Consider the following 26838-nt stretch of genomic DNA (forward strand, 5'->3'; position numbering starts at 1 on the left):
CAATTGCTGTTAGCTTTGCCTTCTAATGAGAAAAGGGTTTGCCAAAATAAACATTACTATTTCAGTAAAACACATTTATTTTCCAGAAACTGCCTTTGCCAAGGACTAATATAAGCAAATGTTAGAAGAAAAGTAAATGGAAACAGAAATTTGGATCCTTGTCTAAGCCAGATTCATTATGAGGTAGTAAATAAAAAATCCAAGATATATAGCTGTTATCGTATTTTAGTGTTTTCTTCCCAAGATTTTCACGGGTTCTTGCATATGTCATCAACCTGTCAGTTTCTCTTATGGGTACAGTTTGTAGTAAATGTTTACTTTCATGGGGCTGGCTTCTCCTGATACACTTCTGAATTACCACTTGCTTCTCAGAAAACATAAAATTATTTTAGTCTGAGAAAAGTGTAATTACAAAAGTGTCCTAGATTGGGCTGCCCTAAAATAGTGGTTCCTATGCAAGTAGTGTACTTGGGACGTGAAGAAAACACTATAGGAAGTGAGGCGGGAAAAGAAAACAGCCAATTAAGAATGTTTATTAAGCAACTCACTACGTGAGCTTTTAAACGTAACCCCACTGGGAAAAACCTAGAAGCCATCACAAAACACATGCTTCTAGTTACCCTACCTGAGGCGTGAGCGAGTCTAAGAAATAGTCTCACACCAAATCTCATGGATGAGTGATTGAAGACTGCTCTTAGGGATGACTCTGAACATCCAGGTTGCCCCCTGGGTGGGCAAAGTGGGCACCTGTAGCCTGAGGAAGTCCTCAGGCGAAGAGATGCAGGGTTGGCCATTGGAAGTCCAGCTGATATGCATTAGTCTTAAGGGCTGGGGGCCGTGAGGCCAAAAAGAAAGCTAATTGGCAAGGGATGAAGTGTTTATCCAATCCCCTGAAAATTATTTATTTATTTTGGGTATTTTTTAATTTTTAAACTTTTTATTTTATGTTGGAGTATGCCAAAAAATTGGGCTTCCCTGATAGCTCAGTAGATAAAGAATCCACCTGCAATACAGGAGACCCTGGTTCGGTTCCTGGGTCAGGAAGATCCCCTGGAGAAGGGATTGGCTACCCACTCCAGTATTGTTGACTTCTCTTGTGGCTCAGCTGGTAAAGAATCCACCTGCACTGCGGGAGACCTGGGTTCGATCTCTGGGTTGGGAAGATCCCCTGGAGAAGGGAAAGGCTGCTGCTGCTAAGTCGCTTCAGTCGTGTCCGACTCTGTGTGACCCCGTAGACGGAAGCCCGCCAGGCTCCCCCGTCCCTGGGATTCCCACTCCAGTATTCTGGCCTAGAGAATTCCATGGACTCCATGGGGTCGCAAAGAGTCGGACACGACTGAGCAACTTTCACTTTCATACCAAAAATTATTTAAAACCTATGTGCTATTCACTTCTAAGGACATAGAAAGTTAAAAATAGGCTATCTCATTTTAAATATGCTTATATTCCAATTTTACAGGTCAATAAACAGTAAGTCCTCAGTGAATAACGGGACCTCAGTGCTGGATAGTTTGAGCCCATTCTCGTGTCACAACATAGGTCAGGGTCTATATAAAATCAAACAATGGTTAGCAATCCTTTTGATTCAAACCATTTCACATCACTCGGATAAAGTGTGTTACACAAATAAACAACATGTGATTTATTTAGACCTGGCCAGAACATACAAAGAGCCACATATTAATTTTTCTGCTTTCTGTTCATTAGGATTTGAGGCCAGGAGATGTATCTGGCAAGAGGAACCTCTGGGAAAAGCAATCTGTGGACAAGGTCACTTCACCCACTAAGGTAATCTACTGGGAGATTTGTTTTTCATGGGTTCATTTCCTACTGTATCCTGCAGTGTGAGGTCCCAGGGTCAAATGAGAAATAGCACTGATCCACAGTCTTGCCTGAGTAACCATCAGTTTCTAAAGACCTGTATATGGTACAGTGAAGGGCAGTGTCCTGGAGCCTTCAGCGTGGTAGGTTTGTCAGTTACACAAGGTAAATAGTCCAGATCCGTGAGATGGTTCCCAGACTTTCCAGAAACATCGTAGTAAAAGGGGTGTTGATCTATACCATGAAACTCTTTCTAAGATATTCTAAGTCCAGGTTTGAAGATCAGAATTTTCAGATTGCCCAGGGAAGAAACTTCTCTCTCCCTACAGGGTAGTTTGAAAGCTGCTTTCTGGAGCCATTCTAAGGGGTCGCATTGCCAGCAGCCTAGGACTCAAGGCTGATATGACAAAAAATTAAAATAACATTCAAAAGTTAGCAAAATTTGCTACCCTATGAAAACTAGTGGCTAAGGATGTTTGGATTTGTCTTTTTTTTCTTCTTCTGCTTATTCTTCATAAAGGGGACTCTGGACAATACCTAAATGATGCATAAACTAAAAACAGGACCCCTTGTTGTAGCATTTTATTTCAAGTAATAATTCCAGTCTTCTCTTTTGGTAGAGAGAAAATTGAAAAAAGAAAAATCAGGGAGTAACAGTTAGTAAAATTAGGCTAGTCTGCTTATGGCCAGGGTAGAACTCCATACACAGAAGCACTTTTTAAGCAACTTAGGACTGAAGAACATCTCAAAAGCATCTGAAGAATCACTGCAATTCACAAAAGGGAAAGAATTGCTTCCTCTTTCCTACTTCTGTGTGCTAAAGTCTGGGCTGTTAAGTCTGAGTGTGTTATTCCATCTTCTCTATTAGTTCTCAGTTGTTACATTCTTGTAATAAAATCCACTGGGCCAGCCTCTCTACTTAAATGACTTTTAAATAAGCTTTCTAAATAATCGCTAAATATATTAAAAGTATCAGTAATAATTATCACCATTACAAATCGCTAACATGTAATGAACATACACTATATACAAGAAACTGTTCTACCTTCTCAACCTACCTTATCTTATTTGACCCTCCAGTCACCATTATTTATTTTATTTTTCAGTCACCATTATTATTATTAGCCCCATTTAGATCTGAGGAAAATGAGGCACAGAGAGTTAAGTAACTTTCTCAAAGTCACACAGCAAACAAGGAGCAAAGCCTGGATTAAACTCAGGCAGTCAGATCTGAGCCTGCATTCTTAACTATTATACATGATGGGGTTTTTATGAGAATTGCATACTCAATAGAAAATATAACATTCTGAGTTTCTTACACAGTTTTCTCCTGGTGGAAGGGAAAGGAGTCATTTTTCAGTTGTTCTTTAAAAAAAAAAAAAGAAGAAGTTTTGTTGGCCTAAGCCATTATGACCCTTCTAGGAAAGATCTTTCATAAATGACAGTCCAAATGTTTATATAGTCTCCTTTCTGAGTAGGAGATAGCTGTCCATAGGCCATCATCACAAGTTTAATAGATCCCCTCTGGACAGCATTCCTCTGAGGCAGTGTTCTAGAAAGTAAAGATACGGTCTGGGATGGTCAGACTCAGACAGCACCACTCACATACAATACAACACAAACGGTACTCCCTGAACTTGTGCAACATTGTGATAAAGGGTAAGACTTCACACATACCAGCCCCTCCTCTTTGATCTATACCATGAAACTCTTTCTACAGTAATAATAATAACATAACCAGCAGTCCCAGAGCTGAGTTTATGAGGTAGCAAAGTAGACAGCTCCTTTGGGCCAAAATGTCAAACTCACTAGTGTCATGTCATGCAGTAATTCCTTTGAAATGAAACTATCTATTTGAAATTGCGGATTCACAACAACTCAACATCCATGAATACTTCAGCAAAGACTTTTATCAGCTAGCAGAAGAAAAGAAATGGTGTACAATGAGACCATGGATCAGACATGTTTCTAGGATAGGGGTGTATGAATAGGAAGTAGGAAATGAAAAAACCGGAGAGAACTGAAGATAAGCCTAGTCCGCTTTACCATCATGCCTTGATGTGGCCTAGACTAAGCCATTCAGTCATGCATGCCTATCTTGGGATGCATATCATAGAGTCCTGGCCCTTATAGTAGTTAAAAAAAAAACAACAACAAACCTCTTTGACCCTGAATGCCATGAGCAAGGCTCCAGATCAAGATATGAAAAAGGGAATATAAAGAAGAAAAAAAGAGGAAAGTGAAAAAAACAACAGAGGAAAGGATAGACTGAAAGAACAGGAGCATATTTAAATGAAATGCCAACAATAGTCCTCCCTTTCATAAACATTTATTCCTGCCATATTATGATTCTTTTTTTTTTATTCTGACACAAAATGTCTAGCTGAAACACCATGGCCTGCCTATTTAAAGCTTTCTTCTCTTAGCAGGTTTGAGACAGTTCAAGAAAGAACCCAAAGTAGCCGCTCAAGATGCTGGACCAGCTCAGTTGAAGAGGGCTAATTTGCTCTGTTTTATATTTATGTTGATTTACTAAATTGGGTTCATTTCCTTTTGTTTTGTTTTTCATTATCCCAGTAAACCCATGTATATTATCACTATATTTAATAATCACAGTCTAGAAATGTTCATGGTAAAAGTACTGCCTTTGCACAGGAGCCTGTTTCTAAAGAAACCCATGCTGTGAAATAGAGACTTTTCTACTGATCATCCTAACTCTGTGTCTGAACAGTGATACCAGCCACATTGAAAGTCAACAAAAGGAGATCCGAGTTGGAAATTGCCTGAGGAATGTGCAGTATCCAGAAAAATGAAACCTAGTGGTTTAAAAACAAAACAGAAGTCATGTCATTTCTGCACTTTAGAATAAAGCATGGAAGAAATTATCTTATAGGCAATTGTAACACTTTGTGAAAGTAACCCACTTCAGATTTGAGATACTGCAATGTTTCTCTTCAAAATAGAAAGATGTACGGTTAAGGTATTACTTTTTTCATGTTGATGAATATCTAAATTGGGTTATGATGTTAGCTGACAGTGGTACTGATTTCTTTAGGTTGGTTGCTTTGTGGATTTCTTTGGTAGTGATAGTAAACCACATTTTAGATGACCCTGATCATGTATGTATGTGCATACATGTACACAAACACACTAATGGTAGAAAGCTTTTTTATGTGCTAGGCTATTATATTTAGCAGTATGTCCCTGTAACTAGCCAATATCACTGCTTTTTAAAAACTAAAAATCACAATATTATATTAATATTTCATATTTGCCAATAGCAACATGGCAGAATAGGTATCGATATGTTTCCAATGCTGGATAACCTATAAGAAAGAGAGATTCAAAGTGTCAAAATGCATTGACATTTTCTATAAAACATAGTACTTAGTTTATAATTAAGAGCAATCTTGAAGTCCAGTGTGAATTGTACCAAATCTACCAAACTTAAAGCTTGCTCAGAACTTCACTCTTAAGAATCAAGTTCACAATAGATTGGCTTAAATGCTATCTGAGTTCTCTTCCTTCTCTGAAAATTAAAGACAAGAATCTTAGTGACAAAATTGTACAGCTTAGAATTCCATAAATAAGTGTACTAAGACCAACTTTGACTAATCTCTGGAAGCAGAAAAGTAAGCAAAAGCCACTATTTAGGAGTCATGACCTACTTACATCTTTAACATCTTTTTAGTTAAACTTTTCTACCTTTATTAGTCATTGGTACTTGCCATAAGTTGATAATGTGCTGAGCTTTCAAAAAATATATATGTAATTTTCATTAGTTTTACCTTTTTCCCCAAGAGTCTGTCAACTCATCATTTGTACACACACAATCCGGATATCAGATCTTCTTTTAGCTCATATGCATTCATCTATTTTTCACAATAAATAAGAGTACTCCAGTGTCTTGGCAATATGTTCTAGCATAGAGCTATACGTATAGTGTAGTTCTATAAACCTATACCTCATGACTTACCAAAGTTATCTTAGTATCAATTCCTACCACAATGAGGGAGCCTCCCAAATGACCCTTTTCTAATCCACAATGTTCCCTGGGGGAGCTTGCCAGGGTAGGGCTGGCATGAGGAGTGACTAGCGCCTTCCAGAGGCTCTTTTCCTCGAAAATCAATATAGAGTTGTTGACTCCTCTAGCTTTTAGCACACCTAGGCCAAAGAAAGTAAAGCCAGCAATATTGCACAAGTCACCCACCCATGACAGAGTAGACATGAGTCTATGATAAGATGAACTAGAATTCACGTGCAGTGCCTGAGTTAGCACTGACTCCCACGACTGGAGTGAAATGGATCAAAGTTTGAATTATGGCCTATAGCGAGATAAAGTTTCTTTGTTGTACTTTTGAATAAGAGCTTCTCCTGATCACTGTTATATATTTTTTTCTAGAAAGTCTAAAGTTAAGAAGAGAATATATCGATTGATCCTGACTTTTATTCCAGTATTTGGATGGAATAACTTTTAGGGTAGATTTTTGTTTGGTTTGAATTTAATTTTTTGAAAAAGAAACTCCTCGTTTACTTGTTTCATTACAATTCTCTTTGTTATCTTTTTAAGAGATAAACCTGCAAGGTGACTAGCATGTTCTGTGAATCTGCCATTCCTGAAAATTTTATAAACACAATATTTTTCACTGATAATTGATCGCTGCAATAAATATATATTGTGAAAATGCATCCACAATAAATGGAATTCCTCCAAATGTCTTTGCCTCACTTGTTTTATGTACTATATTAATTAAAAGAGTTCTGTCTGATGTAATAAAGATGATGGCATAGCAAAATGTGTATTTCAGATTGAGTCTTGGATTCATTTTTTAAGTAAGAAAGCTATTTCATATTATTAGATACTTCTTATTACAAGCAGTTTTTCAACAGAACATTAAGAATCGCTCTGACTGGGACAACTGATCAAACATATATGGAAAGTTTGAAAAGAGGGATTAAAAACTTTTTCTTAAAAAAAAATTATCAAATATTCCTTTCTCCTCCTCTCATTCCCCATGTTGTCACAAGTCATTGCTCTTGCTCCTGCGGTGGCAGTATTGTTTTCTAAAAGGCAGTGTCTTTTATAGTAGAAATACCCATTTAATATATACTGCTATACTGCTAAGTCACTTCAGTCGTGTCCGACTCTGTGCGACCCCACAGACGGCAGCCCATCAGGCTCCCCCATCCCTGGGATTCTCCAGGCAAGAACACTGGAGTGGGTTGCCATTTCCTTCTCCAATGCATGAAAGTGAAAAGTGAAAGTCAAGTCGCTCAGTCAGGTCTGACCCTCAGCGACCCCATGGACTGCAGCCCACCAGGCTCCTCCGTCCATAGGATTTTCCAGGCAAGAGTACTGGAATTGGGTGCCATTGCCTTCTCCAGGGGGCTTCCCTGGCGGCTCAGAGGTTAAAGCATCTACCTCCAATGAGGAAGACCCGGGATCGATCCCTGGGTCGGGAAGATCCCCTGGAGAAGGAAATGGTAACCCACTCCAGTATTCTTGCCTGGAGAATCCCATGGACGGAGAAGCCTGATAGGCTACAGTCCACGGAGTCGAAAAGAGTCGGACACGACTGAGCGACTTCACTTTCACTTTCAATATATACTATTTGTCTATAAAATACTATTTGCAAGACACTAGTGATTATATTTAAATCCAAAGGTATTTTTTCATAGCAGTTTTATATATTTAAGTAGCACTACTTGAAATCTGAGGCTCGTCTTACAAAGGTTTTATTTATTTACTTGTATTATTTTGACTGTGCTGGGTCTTCATTGCTGTGTGCGAACTTTCTGCAGTTGTGGCATTCAGGCCTCTCATTGCAGAGCAGGGACTCTAGCACACGAGGGCTCAGTTCCCATCATGGTATATGGGATCTTAGTTTCCCCCACCAGGGATTGAACCTGTGTCCCCAGCATTGGAAGGTGGGTTCTTAACCACTGCACTACCAGGGAAGTCCCCTCATAAAGGTTTTAAATTGTGAGTCCAGAGGCTCTGAACAGCCCCCTCAGCCCTGTTCATAAGACTGATAAAGAGTTAGCAAACTACTGTACCTTAAAAACATTAGTACTTTTGACATTTCCATCCTCATAAGGACTCTAAGTTTAGACAATAAGATACTTATCATCAAAGTCTATCACAAAATTAAGCAATGAAAAGCATACAGCCTATAGTACTAGTACCAAACTGATAGGATTAGGGATGGGTCAAAGTTAGTCCTACAATGTGCATATTCAGGGTTTGAGCTCAAAGATGTTACGGTCTTGTGTGTGATGTAGAAACAGGTCTGTATTAGGGAGTTTTTTCTACTCTTGCTTGCATGTGTGTTCCAAGTAGAAAGATGGATAAGATCTCATGACCCTAAACACATCTTCTTCCACAGAATAAGGAGATGGCCTAATAAGGTCTTGATTTGAGTGCTGTGTCTATTTGTGTTTAAGCTTATTAATCATGTTGTCCAAACATTCTATATCCTTACTAATGTTTTGTTCCTTTCTTCTAGCTATGACTGAAAAAGGAATGTGAAAATCTCCCTCTATTATTATGGAGTTGTCTATTTCTACTTGTGAATATATTAATTTTGCTTTCATATTTTAAGCTCATGGTTTTGGTGCATACAGAAATCTGGAATCATTTTCCAAGTGAATTGAATTATTTTAGTATTATGAAGTGCGTGTGCCTACTAAGTTGCTTCAGTCTTGTCCAACTCTTTGTGACCCAATAGATTATAGCCCACCAGGCTCTTCTGTCCATGGAATTCTCCAGGGAAGAATACTGGCATGGGTTGCCATGTCCTCCTCCACAGGAAACTTCCTGACCCAGGATTGATTGAACAGTGTCTCTTAAGTATCCTGCATTGGCAGGCAGGCTCTTTACTGGTAGCACCACAATTATGAAGTGATGCTCTAATTATAGAAAAGATTTTTGCCTTAAAGTTTATTTTTTCTATTCTTAACGTTGCTTCCATGGCTTTCTTTTGGTTAGCACTCGCAGGTGGCTCAGTGGTAAAGAATCTGCCTGCCAGGGCAAGAAACACAGGAGGTGCAGTTCAATCCCTGGGTTGGGAAGATCCCCTGGAGTACGAAATGGCAACCTTCTCCAATTTTCTTGCCTGGAGAATCCCATGAACAGAGGAGCCTGGTGGGCGATAGTCTATGGGGTCCCAAAGAGTCAGACTGAGCAACTGAGACTTGGCAACTGCTAACTTTACTTCTACCCTTTTACTTTTTTCTTTTTAACTTCACTGCCTCAACGATTAGTTGTAGTTTTTGGTCTCTTATTTTTCAATTTTTTTTTTTTATTGGAGTAGCTTTACCATGTTGTGTTAGTTTCTGCTATGAAGCAAAGTGAATCAGCCACATGTGTACATACATTCCCTCTTCCTTGGATTTCCTTCCCATTTAGGTTACGACAGAGCATTACAGTCGGTTCTCGACTCTTTTATTTTCAACCTTTGTGTGTGTGTGGTGTGTGTGTATTTGATGTATAACTTTCTCTACCCCTTTACTATCAACATTTGTATATCTTTAGTTTTAGATATACGTTCACTTAGCCTGGTATCCATGGATAAATGCAATTGCTATTGGCTTTGGCTTCCTAATGAGAAAAGAGTTTGCCAAAATAAGCATTATTATTTCAGTAAAACACATTTATTTTCTACAAAATACCTTTGCCAAGTACCAATAGAAGCAAGTGCTGGAAGAAAAGTAAATGGAAACAGAAATTTGGATCCTTATCCAAGCCAAATTCATTACGAGGTAGTAAATAAAGAATCAACATTCTAACCTCTGTTCCCCGTAATTCCTCACAAGAGATTGCTATTTCCTAGGAGCATGCCTTGAAGACAGCCCCTTGTCAAGGGGCAAGTTGGGGCCACCGTGCTCCTCTTGAAGCACACAGACAAAGAACAATAACAGCACTGAAGGCCACCACGGCAGACTCTGCAACTTGGCCCAGCCATGAGATATCTGCCCTTCCCCCAGCCCTGAATCATCCTCACACGACAAGGAACTAGCACTTGGAAGAAAGAGGGGATGAATGTAAATAGTAGAACATCACTTTCCTCTCACTTTCTAAGTCACCAGAGCTAGGGACAGATTTGGGAGGTAATGAGGAGGACACTGAATCTAGTTTGAAATTGAACATGTACTGCATATCAAATATCAGATAACCCCAGGTGCTCCTGGGATCCATACGGATTCCTCAGCCAAATGATGACAAGGCCTCTACAGCCACATAACCACTGACTTCTGTGATGTCATAAATAACTGATTACCCTAGTCATCTCATCTTCTCATTTAAGTCTCTGCTCAAAATGATATGACCACACAGAATAAATCACATTCCTAACACAATTTACATTTGGCCATATGTTGCTAAAGTGACCTTAACTCCTGATTGCCATACCAATAACTGTACCTTTTGGGTTTTTCTTTTCTTTTCTTACTATTGCCTTTTATACTGCAGGCTTAGAGGAGATGAATCCATCCAAAAACTGGAGGAGGAAAAGTTACTGCACAGGTAAAGCGGACTTCCTAGGAAGCAGAAGCTGCTCCATGTGGAGTGTATCCCTTAACCTCTGATAAGATCATAGACAAGGGGAACAAAAACTCAATATGCCATAATAGACCTTTGGGATGACGTTTACTCCTTCCACTTTAATTTGAAGGCAAAGAATTTCATTTTCACTATAATCTACTGTCAAATAGGAGAGTAAGTTTTTCTTAAAAAAAAAAAAAAAAGCTAAAAAGCAACAGGTGCTTAAGGACATCATTTTAAATTCATCTGGGGAAGAAAGAGGTCCTAATGAAACCTCTTTCCTTAAAATGTAATGACTCCAGCTAAACCAGCAGTCCCCTACCTTTTTGTCACCAGGAACTAGTTTTGTGAAAGACAATTCTTCCACAGACCAGGGGTAAGGGGTGGTTTGGGGATGATTCAGGCACATTTATTGTGCACTTTTGGCTCAGATGGTAAAGAATCTTCCTCTAATGTGGGAGACATGGGTTCAATCCCTAGCTTGGAAAGATCCCCTGGAGAAGGGCACGGCTACCCACTCCAGTATTTTTGCCTGGAGAATTCCATAGACAGAGGAGCCTGGTGGGCTACAGTCCATGGGGTCATAAAGAGTCAGACACAACTGAGCGACTTTCACTTGACTTTATTTCTGTTATTATAATATGAGCTCCACCTTAGATCATCAGGCATTAGATTCCATAGGTGGGGGACCCCTGGGCTAAACAGTTCTGCCTAGTATAATTCATAACATGGTCTTCTCTCAGAACCATTGTACTTGCTGATTCTCCTGCCTGCTAAGGTCTCCCCCTAGACATCCACGTGGCTCATCCCTTTCCTTGCTTCAGGTCTCTGCTCAAAAATCTGTTCAGAGAGACTTTCCTGGACTGTTCATCAGGAGAGCCACATCTACTGAGGTCCACCCACCAGAGTACTCCCTATGCGCTTTAATTTTCCATTTTATTTCTCTCCACGCCAATTATTATCAGCTGGGTGCTTTTTTTTTTTTAACACCACCCTTATGGCAGAAAGTGAAGAAGAACTAAAAAGCCTCCTGATGAAAGTGAAAGAGGAGAGTGAAAAAGTTGGCTTAAAACTCAACATTCATAAAACTAAGATCGTAGCATCCGGTCATATCACTTCATGGCAAATAGGTGGGGAAATAGTGGAAACAGTGGCAGACTTTATTTTGGGGAGCTCCAAAATCACTGCAGATGGTGACTGCAGCCATAAAATTAAAATATGCTTGCTCCCTGGAAGCAAAGTTATGATCAACCTGCTGCTGCTAAGTTGCTTCAGTTGTGTCCGACTCTGTGCGACCCCATAGACGGCAGCCCACCAGGCTCCCCCATCCCTGGGATTCTCCAGACAAGAACACTGGAGTGGGTTGCCATTTCCTTCTCCAATGCATGAAAGTGAAAAGTGAAAGTGAAGTCGCTCAGTTGTGCCCGACTCTTAGCGACCCCATGGACTGCAGCCCACCAGGCTCCTCCAACCATGGGATTTTCCAGGCAAGAGTACTGGAGTGGGGTGCCATTGCCTTCTCCATGATCAACCTAGACAGCTTATTAAAAAGCAGAGACATTACTTTGCCAACAAAGGTCCATCTAGTCAAGGCTATGGTTTTTCCAGTAGTCATGTATGGATGTGAGAGTTGGATTATAAAGAAAGCTGAGTGCTGAAGAACTGACGCTTTTGAACTGTGGTGGTGAAGACTCTTGAGAGTTCCTTGGCCTGCAAGGAGATCCAACCAGTCCATCCTAAAGGAAATCAGTCCTGGGGGTTCATTGGAAGGACTGATGCTGAAGCTGAAGTTCTAATACTTTGGCCACCTGATGTGAAGTGCCGACTCGTTGGAAAAGACCCTGATGCTAGGAAAGATTGAAGGCGGGAGCAGAAGGGGACGACAGAGGCTGAGATGGTTGGATGGCATCACTGACTCAATGGACATGAGTTTGAGTAACTCCAAGAGTTGGTGATGGACAGGGAGGCCTGGTGTGCTGCAGTCCACAGGGTCGCAAAGAGTCGGACATGACTGAGCGACTGAACTGATTGGTCTGTCTTCTCCCAGTAGCACATAATCTCCACAAGGAATATCTGTTTTATTCCCTTCAAAAGCCTTCCACAGGGAACAATCCCTGGCAAGTAGTAGGGATTGAATAAATACTTGTTGAATTAATGAAAGAATGAGTAAAAAATTTTCAAAGTTTTTAAATTTTTATTACACACTAAAATTTTTCTCTGTAGGATCACTTGAAATACAATTGCGTAAACATTTGAACTAAAGATCTTGAGACCTAAGTTCCAGCCCTGCCATCCATTTCTTGTGTAACTTGGTTAGATCATTTCTTGGAGTTTCACCTTGTGTGTCTGACACTATGGCTTGCAATCTTGACTCTAAAATCCAACACAAAATAGATTCCATATATAAAAATTGTCTATGCATGTCATCTGTAGTAACATGTATGACCTCCAATACTTTGGCCACCTGATTCGAAGAGCTGACTCATTTGAAAAGACCCTGATGCTGGGAGAGGTTAAGGGCAGGAGAAGGGGACGACAGAGGATAAGATGGTTGGATGGCATCGCTGACTCAATGGACATGGGTTTGGGTGGACTCCAGGAGTTGGTGATGGACAGGGAGGCCTGGCGTGCTGAGGTTCATGGGTTCGCAAAGAGTCGGACACGACTGAGACTGAACTGAACTGATGACATAAAACCAGGTACAATTATAAAGGGTTATTATTTTCCAAGAAAGTGTGATCTAATAATGTGCTCTATTTCTTTTTCTGGAAGGGCCAATCTTCCAAACCTCTGACCTCAAAAAATTATGTTATTTTTTGGAAACTGACAAAATTTAACCAGAGACTATTAATCTATTTCCATGTTTAAGCTATTGCTTTGCTCTTTATTCTACTGTGAAACTTGCTATGGTCCATCATCTCCATTTCTACAATATTACAAATCTCATGACACATAATGCCTCATGCAGGCACCAAAGCTTTTTTTTTTTAGCTGTACTTGGAAAACTATTCCAAACAAACTATCCAATTAGCTAAAGACCAGGGGGAAATCAAGATTGAATATACAGGAATAATGACTAAGTCTGTTATGGGAAGATCATATTTAATTAGATGAAACAGTCATGTAATGTAATTTGCATAATGTCCTCTACACCGTTGTTGTCGCTGTTTACTCACTGCGTCGTGTCTGAGCCATTTCCGACTCTGTGGACTGTAGCCCGCCAGACTTCTTTGTCCATGGGATTCTCCAGGCAGGAATACTGGAGTGGGTTGCCATTTCCTTCTCCAGGGGATCTTCCAGACCCAGGGATTGAACCTGTGTCCCCTGTATTGGCCGGCGGATTCTTTACCACTGAACCATGATTATTATTCTTAAAGTATCTCTGAGCTGATAAAAATCTCGAGACTTCACCCTGGTTTATCTCTGACTCTTCTATCAAACATTTAAAAAGAAAAGTCTCATTTTCCAAATCCAATAAAGATTATTGGCCACACAACTGTGCAAAATGAACAAATAAAGTTCAACAAAGCACAAGCCTTAACCAGTCTGCTCCACTGTCTCCTCGGAGAAGGGAAAAGGCAGACAGCTGAGGTGCAGCACCGAGGGAACAAATACTTGTCCGCCCCTATGATTTCTTGCTAGCCACCTTCCCGCAGCCAGAGGCACTTTGACGCCTGTGTGTCTCTCCCTAGCTCCCGTCATCTTCAGCACTTTCCCTTTCAGTTCAGTTCAGTCCAGTCCCTCAGTCGTGTCTGACTCCCCGCCACCCCGTGGACTACAGCACGGCCAGGCCTCCCTGTCCATCACCAACTCCCGAGCTTACTCAAACTTTAGTCCATTGAGTCGGTGATGCCATCCAAGTACAGCTTTCCCTTTCAGATCAGATCAGATCAGTCGCTCAGTTGTGTCCGACTCTTTGCGACCCCATGAATCACAGCACGCCAGGCCTCCCTGTCCATCACCAACTCCCGGAGTTCACTGAGACCCATGTCCATCGAGTCAGTGATGCCATCCAGCCATCTCATCCTCTGTCGTCCCCTTCTCCTCCTGCCCCCAATCCCTCCCAGCATCAGAGTGTTTTCCAATGAGTCAACTCTTCGCATGAGGTTTATATTCTTTGCAGCCAAAGATGGAGAAGCTCTATAAAGTCAGCAAAAACAAGACCAGGAGCTGACTGTGGCTCAGACCATGAACTCCTTATTGCCAAATTCAGACTTAAATTGAAGAAAGTAGGGAAAACCACTAGACCATTCAGGTATGACCTAAATCAAATCCCTTATGATTATACAGTGGAAGTGAGAAATAGATTTAAGGGCCTAGATCTGATAGATAGAGTGCCTGATGAACTATGGAATGAGGTTGGTGACATTGTACAGGAGACAGGGATCAAGACCATCCCCATGGAAAAGAAATGCAAAAAAGCAAAATGGCTCTCTGGGGAGGCCTTACAAATAGCTGTGAAAAGAAGAGAAGCAAAAAGCAAAGGAGAAAAGGAAAGATAAAAGCATCTGAATGCAGAGTTCCAAAGAATAGCAAGGAGAGATAAGAAAGCCTTCTTCAGCGATCAATGCAAAGAAATAGAGGAAAACAACAGAAAGGGAAAGACTAGGGATCTCTTCAAGAAAATCAGAGACACCAAAGGAACATTTCATGCAAAGATGAGCTCGATAAAGGACAGAAATGGTATGGACCTAACAGAAGCAGAAGATATTACGAAGAGATGGCAAGAATACACAGAAGAACTGTACAAAAAAGATCTTCACGACCCAGATAATCACGATGGTGTGATCACTGACCTAGAGCCAGACATCCTGGAATGTGAAGTCAAGTGGGCCTTAGAAAGCATCACTACGAACAAAGCTAGTGAAGGTGATGGAATTCCAGTTGAGCTTTCCCTTTACTTCAGCTGAAATGCAGCGTAGCTGTCTGCTCGAGGTCTCGCGAGGGTGACCCCGTTGCCCTGGTAACGAGTGCGGCGCGCCACGAGGTGAAGGGCGTGGCGGGGGCTGCTCAACTGCGGTAGAGTTTGGGGCAGAGCTGCGGCTCCCGGCACGGAAGAGGCGGCTGGCCGGGCCGCGGGACGACTGACCTGGCCGGGAAACTCGGGGCGAGGGGGAGGTGGCCGCGACGGGACAGGGAAGTGCCGAGGGGGACAGTCCCTAAGGGGAAAGATAGCGCCCCAGAAAATGTGCCCTTCCCCCTACTGCTGGGTCGCGAAGTAAGTGTGGGAGGAACACCTGGGCCCCCCGGGAATTGTGGCTTCACTGTCCTTCCAGCCGAGGAAGTTGTTCCTGCCCGCGGAAGGCCCCCCGCACGACTGGGCGGGGCGGTGCCGGCAGTGTCGCTTCGGAGATAGAAGAAGCGCGCGGAGGGAGCGCCCCTTAGATCTGCCTGTGTCTGTGGCGTCCCTGGCGCTTAGGTTCTACCCTGCAGCAGGTTGGTGCGCCTCTTATTTTCACCTAAAAACACAGAACCAAAATTTATACCAGGCTAGTTTTCCAAAATTGGAGTTGCGGTCCCCAAACGGAAACTTTAGTCTCTTACTACTGAAGGAATCATCCGTAAGACAGACTTTTCTGTTGTATTCGTAGTTTTTCCGCTATGGAGCTTGGGCTTTATATAGTCCTCGCTCTAAACACTTTGTTGAAAAGAGCGTCTTTATGTCGTCCACGCTCTAAAACCCTTTTTGTAGAAAAGAGCGTAAACCAGTAGTTTCAAAATTAGTAAATTCCTTTAGTCTCTCAAAAATAGTAGACTCTTGACAAGCAATTTCTATTATTTCATTGTCTTTACCATTTAAGAGAATACTCGCATTGGGAGGATTAATGGTCGTTGTCGTATTGATTGAAATTCCAGTAAGACTTACAACCGAATATTTAGAACAGACAGTATCTACAGAATATCAACCAAAATACAGAGAATAAAAGCCTATTTTCATTTGAAAAATTACGCAGAAAAAATATTAACTATATTATTGAAACTCAATGCCTGAATCAGTAACTGTAAATTTTCTTTGATTCATGATTTTTTTTTAATGCCTCAGGCTCATTCTGAACTTTCTATCGATGTATGGTATTTAATTGTAAATAGAGGATGTAAATGATTTGACTGTGTACCCTGGAAATTCCTTTTTCAATTAAATTATTGTTTTTTCTTTTGTGATTTTTGTCTCTAATAAAAATAGAAAATTATTTAAATTTTTGAAATTAAAGGTTTAATTAGCTGTGTCCTAATTTACTTTATAGAGGAACCTTTTGTCACTATTAATTAAATTGAATATATTTGGGGATAAACATTTAATGTGTGCTTAAAAAGAAAACTACCAAACAAGTTCCTTACAAATTGTTTTATAGCCAACCTACATAATAAAAGAAATTTCAAGCCAGATACTGGAAGATATGTCAGAAGATTCAGAAAAGGAAGACTATTCAGACAGAACAATCAGTGATGAAGATGAATCAGTATGTTTTTCTCAACTTTATCCTACTTAAAACTTGTTATAAAATACGAATTCCCAGTAAAAATGTTATAAATTCAATTGACTAACAATCAGTTGGATACTTAAATCACTTGTCACTGAAGTTGGGAAATAAATTGAAAGCAAAGCTGTAACTGTGTGCAGTATGCCCTATGTAAAAAGAGAATCTATATTGGGGTTTATTTGAGAAAGTATTTTGGGTAAGACTTCTCTGAGTTATCTTCAGAGTGCGACCTCCTATTTCTAAACCTACTGTGTGTCACCATAATAGGTTTCCTGTGGCAGTGAAGTAGCAAAAGTACATAGAGGAAGAAAGCGGGGAGGGGAGAAACAGTAGTTTTTCTCTAAACAAAATAGCTCAGCAGTAGTTAAAAAGATTTCTTCTGGTTCCAGCACATATTTCTAAGAAATTCCCTTCACATTTTAGTAAAGTATAAATTATCTATGTAAGTTAAGGTCCCAAAATAAACTCCCCAAATGAGGTATAACCCATTAAAATGTCTGCGGCTTTCTGAGTTTCTTGTCTTTCTTCCATTTTCCGGTTAATTTTATATTGAATTTGAATTGTTTTGCCAGGTTTAACAAAAATCTTTAAACTATTTCTTCTCTACAATCATTAATATGGCCTTGCCTTGTGGAAGAAGAGAAATAAAAGATGAAAACTTTGTTTCAGGATGTTCAAAGTGTTGGGTACTTTGAGACCAACAGCTGATAATAACCCTTTAATTTTTTCATTTATTAAAGATTAAAGACACATTCAGTTCTAAGCATTACGATGTAAAATATTTCTGGATTGAAAAGCTGTTTTTAAAATAGAAATATTTTTAAATTCTCTTGTTTTAGGATGAGGATAACTTTATGAAGTTTGTAAATGAAGACATCCATCAGTGTGCACTTCTAACAGGTTTGAAATTATTCATATATTCTCCCTTCTCTTTCTGATAAGACCTTAAGTAAATGAAAAATGAGAGAAAGCTAGAAAAGTCAGAGTGAATAACACAGGAATTATTATTCTGTTATTGGTAAGGAGAGATGTATTTTTAATAAGAGTATTTTGGAGTTTGAGCATTTTTTTTAATTGCGGTATAGGAGATTTACAGTATTCTGTTAGTTTCAGGTATACAGAAAAGTGACTCAGTTATATATATATAATATAGATAGTTTTTCACATTATTTTCCATTATAGGTTATTAGAAGATAATGTAATTGCCTGTGTTATTCAGTAAAGCCTTGTTTTTATCTATTTTATGTATAGTAGGTTGTTAATCCCATACTCTTAATTTATCCCTCCCCCTTCCTTTCCCCTGCGATAACCATAAATTTGTTTTCTATGTCTATGAATCTGTTTCTATTTTGTATATAGATTCATTTGTATTGTTTTTTAGATTCCACATATAAACCATATTGGTTTGTCTTCCTCTGTCTAACTTCACAGGTATTTTAAAAAATGGTACAAATGAACTTATTTACAAAACAGAAATAGACTGATAGATTTTTGAAAACAAACATGTTTACCACAGGAGAAATGTGGGGGAGGGATAAATAAGGAACTTGGGCTTACATACATACAGGTATAATGTTCTCATGGTCCATTCATGTATTTTTGAGGTCCATATTGTTGCAAATGGCCCTATCCCATTCATTTTTATGGCTGAGTAATATTTTATTATTATATATATATGTATACAATACATCTTAAATCAGTCATCTATTGATGGGGACTTGGGTAACTTCCAAATCTAGGCTATTGTAAATAGTGCTGCTATGAACACTGGAATGCATGTCTCTTTCTGAATTAGAGTTTTAGTTATTTCCGGATATAAATCCCAGGAATGGGATTGCTGGATCATATGGCTGTTCTATTTTTATTTTTAAGAAACTTCCATACTGTTTTCCATAGTGGCTACACCAATTTACATTCCTACCAACAGTGTATAAGTGTTCCCTTTTCTCCACACCCTCTCCAGCTTTATTCTTTGCAGACTTTTTGATAGTCATTCTGACCTGTGTTAGGTGATAACCTCATTGTTCTTTTGATTTACATTTCTCTGATATTATCAGTGGTGAGCATCTTTTCCTGTGCCTGTTGGCCATCTGTGTCTTCTTTGGAAAAATATCTATTTAACTGTTCATTTTTTGACTAGATTGTTTGGGGTTCTTTTTGTTTGTTTTTAAATTTTATTGGAATATGGTTGATTTGCAGTGTTGTGTTAGTATCAGGTGTGCAACAAAGTGATTCATTAATACATATACGTATATTCATTTCTTTTTCAGATCCTTTTCTCATAAAGTTAATTACAGAAAATTGAGTAGAATTCCTTGTGTTATACTGTAGGTCTTTGCTGGTTATCTGTCTTACATATGATGCGGTCTGTATGTAACCGCAAGTTTCTTATTTATCCCTCCCCCACAACATTTCCCCTGTGATTACCATGTTTGTTTTCAAAATCTATCAGTCTATTTCTGTTTCATAAATAAGTTCATTTGTATCATTTTTAAAAATTAGATTCCACATATTGGTGATACATATGATATTTGTCTTTGTCTGACTTACTTCACGTAGTATAATAATATCTAGGTCCATCCATGTTGCTGCAAATGACATTAATTTGTCCTTTTTTATAGCTGAGTGATATTCCATTGTATATATGTACCACATCTTATCCATTCCTCTGTCGATGGACGTTTAGGTTGCTTCCATGTCTTGGCTATTGTAAATAGTACTGAAATGAACATTGGGGTGCATTATCTTTTCGAATTATGGTCTTTTCTGCATATATGCCCACGAGTGGAATTGCCAGATCATGATGGTGTTGTTGTTCAGTTACTAAGTTCAGTTACTAAGTCCACCTCTTTGTGACCCCATGGACTAAAGCCCGCCAGGCTTCCATGTCCTTCGCTACCTCCCAGAGTTTGTTCAGATTCATGTCCATTGAGTTGATGATGCTATCTAACCATGTCATCCTCTGCCACCCACTTCTCCTTTTGCATTCAGTCTTTCCCAGCATCAAAGTCTTTTCCAGTGGGTAGACTCTGCATCAGGTAGCCAAATTATTGGCGCTTCAGCTTCAGTCCTTCCAATGAATATTCAGGGTTGATTTCCTTTAGGATTGACTGGCTTGATCTTGCGGTTAAATGGATTCTCAAAACTCTTTTCTAATACAATTTAAAAGCATCAATAGTTCTTCGACACTCAGCTTTCTTATGGTCCAACTCTCACATCCATATTGACTACTGGAAAAACCATAGCTTTGACTAGATGGACCTTTGAGGGCAAAGTGATGTCTTTGCTTTTTAATACACTGTCTAGGTTTGTCATAACTTTCCATCAAAGGAGCAAGTCTTTTAATTTCATGGCTGTAGTCACTATCCACAGTGATCTTGGAGCCCAAGAAAATAAAATCTGTCACTGTTTCCACTTTTCCCCTTCAATTTGCCATGAAGTGATGGGACTGGATGCCATGATCTTAGTTTTCTGAATGTTGAGTTTTAAGCCAGCTTTTTCACTCTCCTCGTTCACCCTTATCAGGAGGCTCTTTAGTTCCTCTGTACTTTCTGCTATTAGAGTAGAATCATCTGCATATCTGAGGTTGTTAATATTTCTTCTGTCATTCTTGATTCCAGCTTGTGATTCATCCAACCTGGCATTTTGCATGATGTACTCTGCGTGTGTGTGTGCTAAATCATGTGTGCTAAGTCGCTTCAGTCGTGTCTAACTCTTTGCAACCCTGTGGACTGTAGCCCGCCAGGTTTCTCTGTCCATGGGATTCACGCAAGAATGCTGGAATGGGTTGTCATGCTCTTATCCAGATCTTCCTGACCCAGGGATGAAACTCACATCTCTTACAGTCTCCTGCATTGGCAGGCAGGTTCTGTACCACTGGCACATATAAGTTAAATAAACAGGGTGATAATATACAGCCTTATCCTACTCCTTTCCCAATTTTGAACCAATCAGTCATTCCATGTAAGGTTCTAACTGTTGTTTCTTGACCCTCATACAAATTTCTCAGGAGACAGGTAAGGTGATCTGGTATTCCCATCTCTTTAAGAATTTTCCAGTTTATTGTTATCTACACAGTCAATGGCTTTAGTGTAATCAATGAAGTGGAAGTAGATGTTTTTCTGGAATTCCCTTGCTTTCTTTATGATCCAGTGAATGTTGGCAGTTTGATCTCTGGTTCCCCTGCCTCTTCGAAACCCAGCTTGTACATCTGGAAGTTCTCAGTTTGTGTACTGCTGAAGCCTAGCTTGAAGGATTTTGAGCATAATCTTACTAGCATGTGAAATGAGCACTAATTGTGTGGTAGTTTGAACATTCTTTGGTACTCCCCTTCTTTGGAATTGGAATGAAAACTGACCTTTTCCAGCCCTTTGGCCACTGCTGAGTCTTCTAAAAATGCTGACATATTGAATGCAGCTCTTTAACAGCATCATCTTTTAGGATCTTAAATAGCTTAGCTGGAATTCCATCACCTCCACTAGCTTTGTTCATGGTAATGCTTCCTAAGGCCCACTAGACTTCACATTCCAGGATGTCTGATTTTAGGTGAGTGAGTGACCACACCATCATGGTTACCTGGGTCATTAAGACATTTTTTTGTATAGTTCTTCTGTGTATTCTTGCCACCTCTTCTTAATACCTTCTGCTGCTGTTAGGTCCTTGCCATTTCTGTCATTTATTGTGCTGTCCTTGCATGAAATGTTCCCTTGATATCTCCAGTTTTCTTGAAGAGCTCTCTAAGTCTTTCCCATTCTATTGTTTTCCTCTACTTCCTTGCAGTGTTCATTTAAGGCCGCCTTATCTCTCCTTACTTTTCTGCTCCATTTTTTCTAAGGGACTCTTGCCCACAGTAGTAGACATAATGGTCACCTGAGTTAAGTTCACTCCTTCCCATCCATTTTAGTTTACTGATTCCTAAGATGTTGATGTTCACTCTTGCCATCTCCTTCTTCACCATGTTCAATTTACCTTGATTTGTGGACCTAATATTCCAGATTCCTATGCAATATTGTTCTTTACAGCATAGGACTTTACTTTCACCATCAGACACATCCACAGCTGAGTGTTGTTTCTGCTTTGGCCTGCTGCTTCATTCTTTCTGGAGCTATTAGTAATTGCCCTCGGCTCTTCCCCAGTAGTATAATGGACACCTCTCAACCTGACGGGCTCACCTTCCAGGGTCATAGCTTTTTGCCTTTTCATACTGTCCATGGGTTTCTCTGGGCAAGAATACTGGATGGAGTGGTTTGTCATTCTGTCCTCTAGTGGACCATGTTTTGTCAGAACTCTCCACTATGACCCATCTGTATTGGGTGGCCCCGCACTGCATGGCTCATAGCTTCTTTGAGTTATTCAGGCTCCTTCTTCAGGACAAGGCCTGTGGTCCATGAAGGGATGCTTGATCATATGGTGGTTCTATTTTTAGTTTTTTATCTCTTTAAGAAAATTAGTGATACCAAGGGAACATTTCATGCAAAGATGGTCACAGTAAAGGACAGAAATGGTATAGACCTAACAGAGGCAGAAGATATTAAGAACAGCTGACAAAAATACACAGAAGAACTATACAAAAAAGATCTTCATAACCCAGATAACCATAATGGTGTGATCATTCACCTAGAGCCAGACATCCTGGAATGTGAAGTCAAGTGGACCTTAGGAAGCATCACCACAAACAAAGCTAGTAGAGGTGATGAAATTCTAGTTAAGCTATTTCAAATCCTAAAAGATGATTCTGTAAAAGTGCTGCATTCAATATGCCATCAAATTTGAAAAACTCAGCAGTGGCCACAGGAATGGAAAAGGTCAGTTTTCATTCCAATCCCAAAGAAAGGCAATGCCAAAGAATGTTCAAACTACTGCACAATTGCCCTTATCTCACATGCTAGCAAAGTAATGCTTAAAATTCTCCAAGTGAGGCTCCAACAGTATGTGGACCGTGAACTTCCAGATGTTCAAGCTGGATTTAGAAAAAGCAGAGGAACCGGAGATCAAATTGCCAACATCCACTGGATCATCTAAAAAGCAAGAGAGTTCCAGAAAAACATCTACTTCTGCTTTACTGACTACACCCCTTTGACTGTGTGGATCACAACAAACTATGGAAAGATTCTTAAAGAGATGGAAATACCAGACCACCTGACCTGTCTCCTGAGGAACCTGTATGCAGGTCAAGAAGCATCAGTTAGAACTGGACATGGAACAACAGACTGGTTCCAAATCAGGAAAGGAGTACTTCAAGGCTGTATATTGTCACCCTGCTTATTTAACTTATATGCGGAGTATATCTTGCGAAATGCTGGGCTGGATGAAGCACAAGATGGTTCAAGATTGCCGGGAGAAATATCTATAACCTCAGATATGCAGATGGCACCACACTTATGGCAGAAAGTGAGGAAGAACTAAAAAGCCTCTTGATGAAAGTGAAGGAAGAGAGTGAAAAAGTTGCCTTAAAACTCCACATTCAGAAAACTAAGATCATGGCATCTTTTCCCATCACTTCATGGGAAATAGATGGGGAAACAGTGGCTGACTTTATTTTTGGGGGCTCCAAAATCACTCCAGATGGTGGTTGTAGCCATGAAATTAAATGACGTTTGCTCCTTGGAAGTAAAGTTATGACCAATCTTGATAATATATTCAAAAGCAGAGACATTACTTTGCCAACAAATGTCCATCTAGTCAAAACTATGGTTTTTCCAGTAGTCATGTATGGATGTGAGTGTTGGCCTGTAAAGAAAGCTGAGTGCCGAAAAATTGATGCTGTTGAACAGTGGTGTTGGAGAAGACTTTTGAGTCCTTTGGCCTGCAAGGAGATCCAACCAGTCAATCCTAAAGGAAATCAATCCTAAATATTCATTGGAAGGACTGATGCTGAAGCTGAAACTCCAATACTTTGGCCACCTGATGCAAAGAGCTGACTCATTGGAAAAAGACTGATGCTGGGAAAGATTGAAGGCTGGAGGAGAAGGGTATGACAGAGGATGAGGTGGTTGGATGGCATCACCGACTCAATGGACATGAGTTTGAGCAAGCTCCGTGAGTTGGTAAAGGACAGGGAAGCCTGGCGTGCTGCTGCAGTCCATGGGGTCGCAAAGAGTCAGACACGACTGATCAGCTGAACTGAGGCTGGAGGCTGAAGCTCTCCATTGCCAGAATGCAAGATGCTGAGCAGACCTTTCTGATAGAAACTTCAGGATACCCCTAGAAGTGTGGGTATCCCTCCACCTCCTGGGAAGACTGGCCCAGACTCAAGAGACACTGTCCGCAAAGAGAGTGATGTGTTTTAATATATGGGGGATTGTTTGTGGTGTAGAATAAAGGCTCGAAGCTTAAGCCAAAGTCATGTCTGAGTGATTAGGGCACAGGATAGAGGAAGTGAATGCCTCCATCATGCCTCTGCAGCCCACCAAGCCTGCTCCTTGGGTCGGGGGGAGCCCAGTCTCAGAGGCCTGAACTTAGTTTCCTGTGATCCAAAAACTGACGGAGATTAACAGAAGAGTCAAGAAATGAAAACAGTCCCATGTTTACTACAGAATAAAGAAGCAGCTCATCCCTGCTGTCTTAGACGAGTAAGCAAATAATCAGTGCAGGGAGTTTCTGTAATTCTAACATCTCTCTTTAACATCAGTTCAGTTCAGTCGCTCAGTCATGTCCAACTCTTTGCAACCCCATGAATTGCAGCAGGCCAGGCCTCCCTATCCATCACCAACTCCCAGAGTTCACTCAGACTCACGTCCATCGAGTTGGTGATGCCATCCAGCCATCTCATCCTCTGTCGTCCCCTTCTCCTCCTGCCCCCAATCCCTCCCAGCATCAGAGTCTTTTCCAATGAGTCAGCTCTTCACATGAGGTGGCCAAAGTATTGGAGTTTCAGCTTCAGCATCATTCCTTCCAAAGAAATCCCAGGGCTGATCTCCTTTAGAATGGACTGGTTGGATCTCCTTGAAGTCCAAGGGACTCTCAAGAGTCCCCACCAGTCTTCTCCAACACCACAGTTCAAAAGCATCAATTCTTCGGCGCTCAGCTTTCTTCACAGTCCAACTCTCACATCCATACATGACTACTGGAAAAACCATAGCCTTGACTAGACGGACCTTTGTTGGCAAAGTAATGTCTCTGCTTTTGAATATGCCATCTAGGTTGGTCATAACTTTCCTTCCAAGGAGTAAGTGTCTTTTAATTTCATGGCATATAATCACATAAATTATGGATTTCCTTGGCAGCCCAGACCGTAAAGAATCTTGACTGTATTGCAGGAGACTTCCTAGGTCAGGAAGATCCATTTTGAATTTATTTTTGTGTATGGTATTAAGAGAACTTGCTAATTTCATTCTTTTACATGTAGCTGTCCGGTTTTCCCAGCACAACTTATTGAAGAGATTGTCTTTTCTCTATTGTATATTCTTGCCTCCTTTGTCATAGATTAATTGACCATAAGGGTAGGGGCTCATTTCTGGGTTTTCTGTCTTTTTCCATTGATATACATGTTTATTTTTGTGCCAGTTGTTCAATCGCTAAGTCATGTCTGAAGCTTTGTGACCTCATAGACTGTAGCATGCCAGGCTCCTCTGTCCTCCACTATCTCCCCAAGTTTGCTCATATTTCATGTCCATTGGGTCAGTGATGCTATCTAACCATCTCATCCTCTGTTGTCCCTTTCTTGTATTGCCTTCAGTCTTTCCCAGCATCAACGTTTTGTGCCAGTACCATACTGATTTGTAGTATAGTCTGAAGTCAGGGAGCCTGATTCCTCTACCTCCATTTTTCTTTCTCAGGATTGCTTTGGCTATTTGGGGTCTTTTGTGTTTACATAGAAACTGAAAAAAGTTTTTTCTAGTTCTGTGAAAAACTCCATTGGTAATTTGATAGGGATTGCACTGAATCTGTAGATTGCCTTGGGTAGTATAGTCATTCTGACAATATTGATCCTTCTGATCCAAAAACATCATATATCTTTCCACCTATTTGTGTCATCTTCTGTTTCTTTCATAAGTGTCTAATATTAATAATTTTCAGAGTACAGGTCTTTTGTCTTCTTTGGTAGGTTATTATTTTTGATGTGATGGTAAATGGAATTGTTTCGTTAATTTCTCTTTCTGATCTCTCATTGTTAGTGTATAGGAAATTCTGCAAGATATTTCTGTGTGTTAATTTTGTATACTGCAACTTTACCAAATTCATTGAGCTCTAGTACTTTTCTGGTTGCATCTTTAGGATTTTCTATGTATAGCATCATGTTATCTGCAAACAGTGACAGTCTTACTACTTCTTTCCCAATTTGGGCTCCTTTTTATTTATTTATTTTTTCTTCTTGGATTGCCATGACTAGGACTCCCAAAACTATGTTGAATAAAAGTGGCAGCACTGAACATCCTTGCCTTGTGCCTGATCTTAGAGGGAATGCCTTTAGCTTTTCATCCTTGAGAATGATGTTAGCTGTGGGTTTGTTACAGAGGCCTTTATTATATTGAGGTAAATTCAGTCTATGCCCACTTTCTGGAGAGTTTTTTTTTTTTTTTTTATCATAAATGGCTGTTAATTTTTTTTTTAATTTTGTCAGACACTTTTTCTGCTTCTATTGAGATGATAATTTTTATTCTTCAGTTTGTTAATGTGGTGTATCACACTCCATTATTACAGTGTGAAGAATTGCAGATATTGAAGAATTTTTGCATTCCTGGCATAAATCATGGTGTATGATCCTTTTAATATATTGTTGGATTTGGATTGCTAGTATTTTGTTGAAGATTTTCACATATGTGTTCATCAGTACTATTGGCCTGTAATTTTGTGTGTGAGGGGTGTGGGTGGGTGGATGTGTGTGGTGTCTATGTCTGGTCTTGGTATCAGAGTGATGGTGGTCTCAGAATGAGCTTGGGAGTGTTCCTTCCTCTGGAATTTTTTGAAAGAGTTTCAGAAGGATAGGTGTTAACTTTTCTAAATGTTTGATAGAATTTGCCTAAAGATAATGGAAGTCATCTGCTCCTGGAC

General features: G+C 40.0%; 2 protein-coding genes across 19 annotated transcripts in view; both read left to right on the forward strand.

The window, feature by feature from the left end:
* Window positions 1-6536, forward strand: part of CALD1 (caldesmon 1) — a 205095-nt gene extending 198559 nt beyond the window's left edge. For 5 of the 6 annotated variants that reach the window (XM_070787336.1, XM_070787341.1, XM_070787337.1 and 2 more), the window contains 2 exons: window positions 1708-1788; window positions 4248-6536. In XM_070787336.1, coding sequence (XP_070643437.1) covers window positions 1708-1788; window positions 4248-4256 — 90 coding nt within the window. In that variant the 3' untranslated portion in view covers window positions 4257-6536. The remainder of the gene's footprint in view (window positions 1-1707; window positions 1789-4247) is intronic. The other variant, XM_070787340.1, reaches the window with a different exon arrangement.
* Window positions 6537-6667: 131 nt separating this feature from the next.
* The window catches only part of AGBL3 (AGBL carboxypeptidase 3), a 119219-nt gene continuing 99048 nt past the window's right edge, over window positions 6668-26838 (forward strand). For 4 of the 13 annotated variants that reach the window (XM_070787323.1, XM_070787326.1, XM_070787324.1 and 1 more), the window contains exons 1-3: window positions 6668-15799; window positions 16717-16824; window positions 17685-17745. In XM_070787323.1, coding sequence (XP_070643424.1) covers window positions 16762-16824; window positions 17685-17745 — 124 coding nt within the window. In that variant the 5' untranslated portion in view covers window positions 6668-15799; window positions 16717-16761. Of the gene's footprint in view, window positions 15800-16716; window positions 16825-17684; window positions 17746-26838 lie in introns of those variants that run through there. The other 9 variants (XM_070787325.1, XM_070787331.1, XM_070787328.1 and 6 more) reach the window with 8 other exon arrangements.

This window comes from Bos indicus, chromosome 4 (assembly GCF_029378745.1).
Source record: "Bos indicus isolate NIAB-ARS_2022 breed Sahiwal x Tharparkar chromosome 4, NIAB-ARS_B.indTharparkar_mat_pri_1.0, whole genome shotgun sequence".
Classification (NCBI taxonomy): Eukaryota; Metazoa; Chordata; class Mammalia; order Artiodactyla; family Bovidae; genus Bos; species Bos indicus.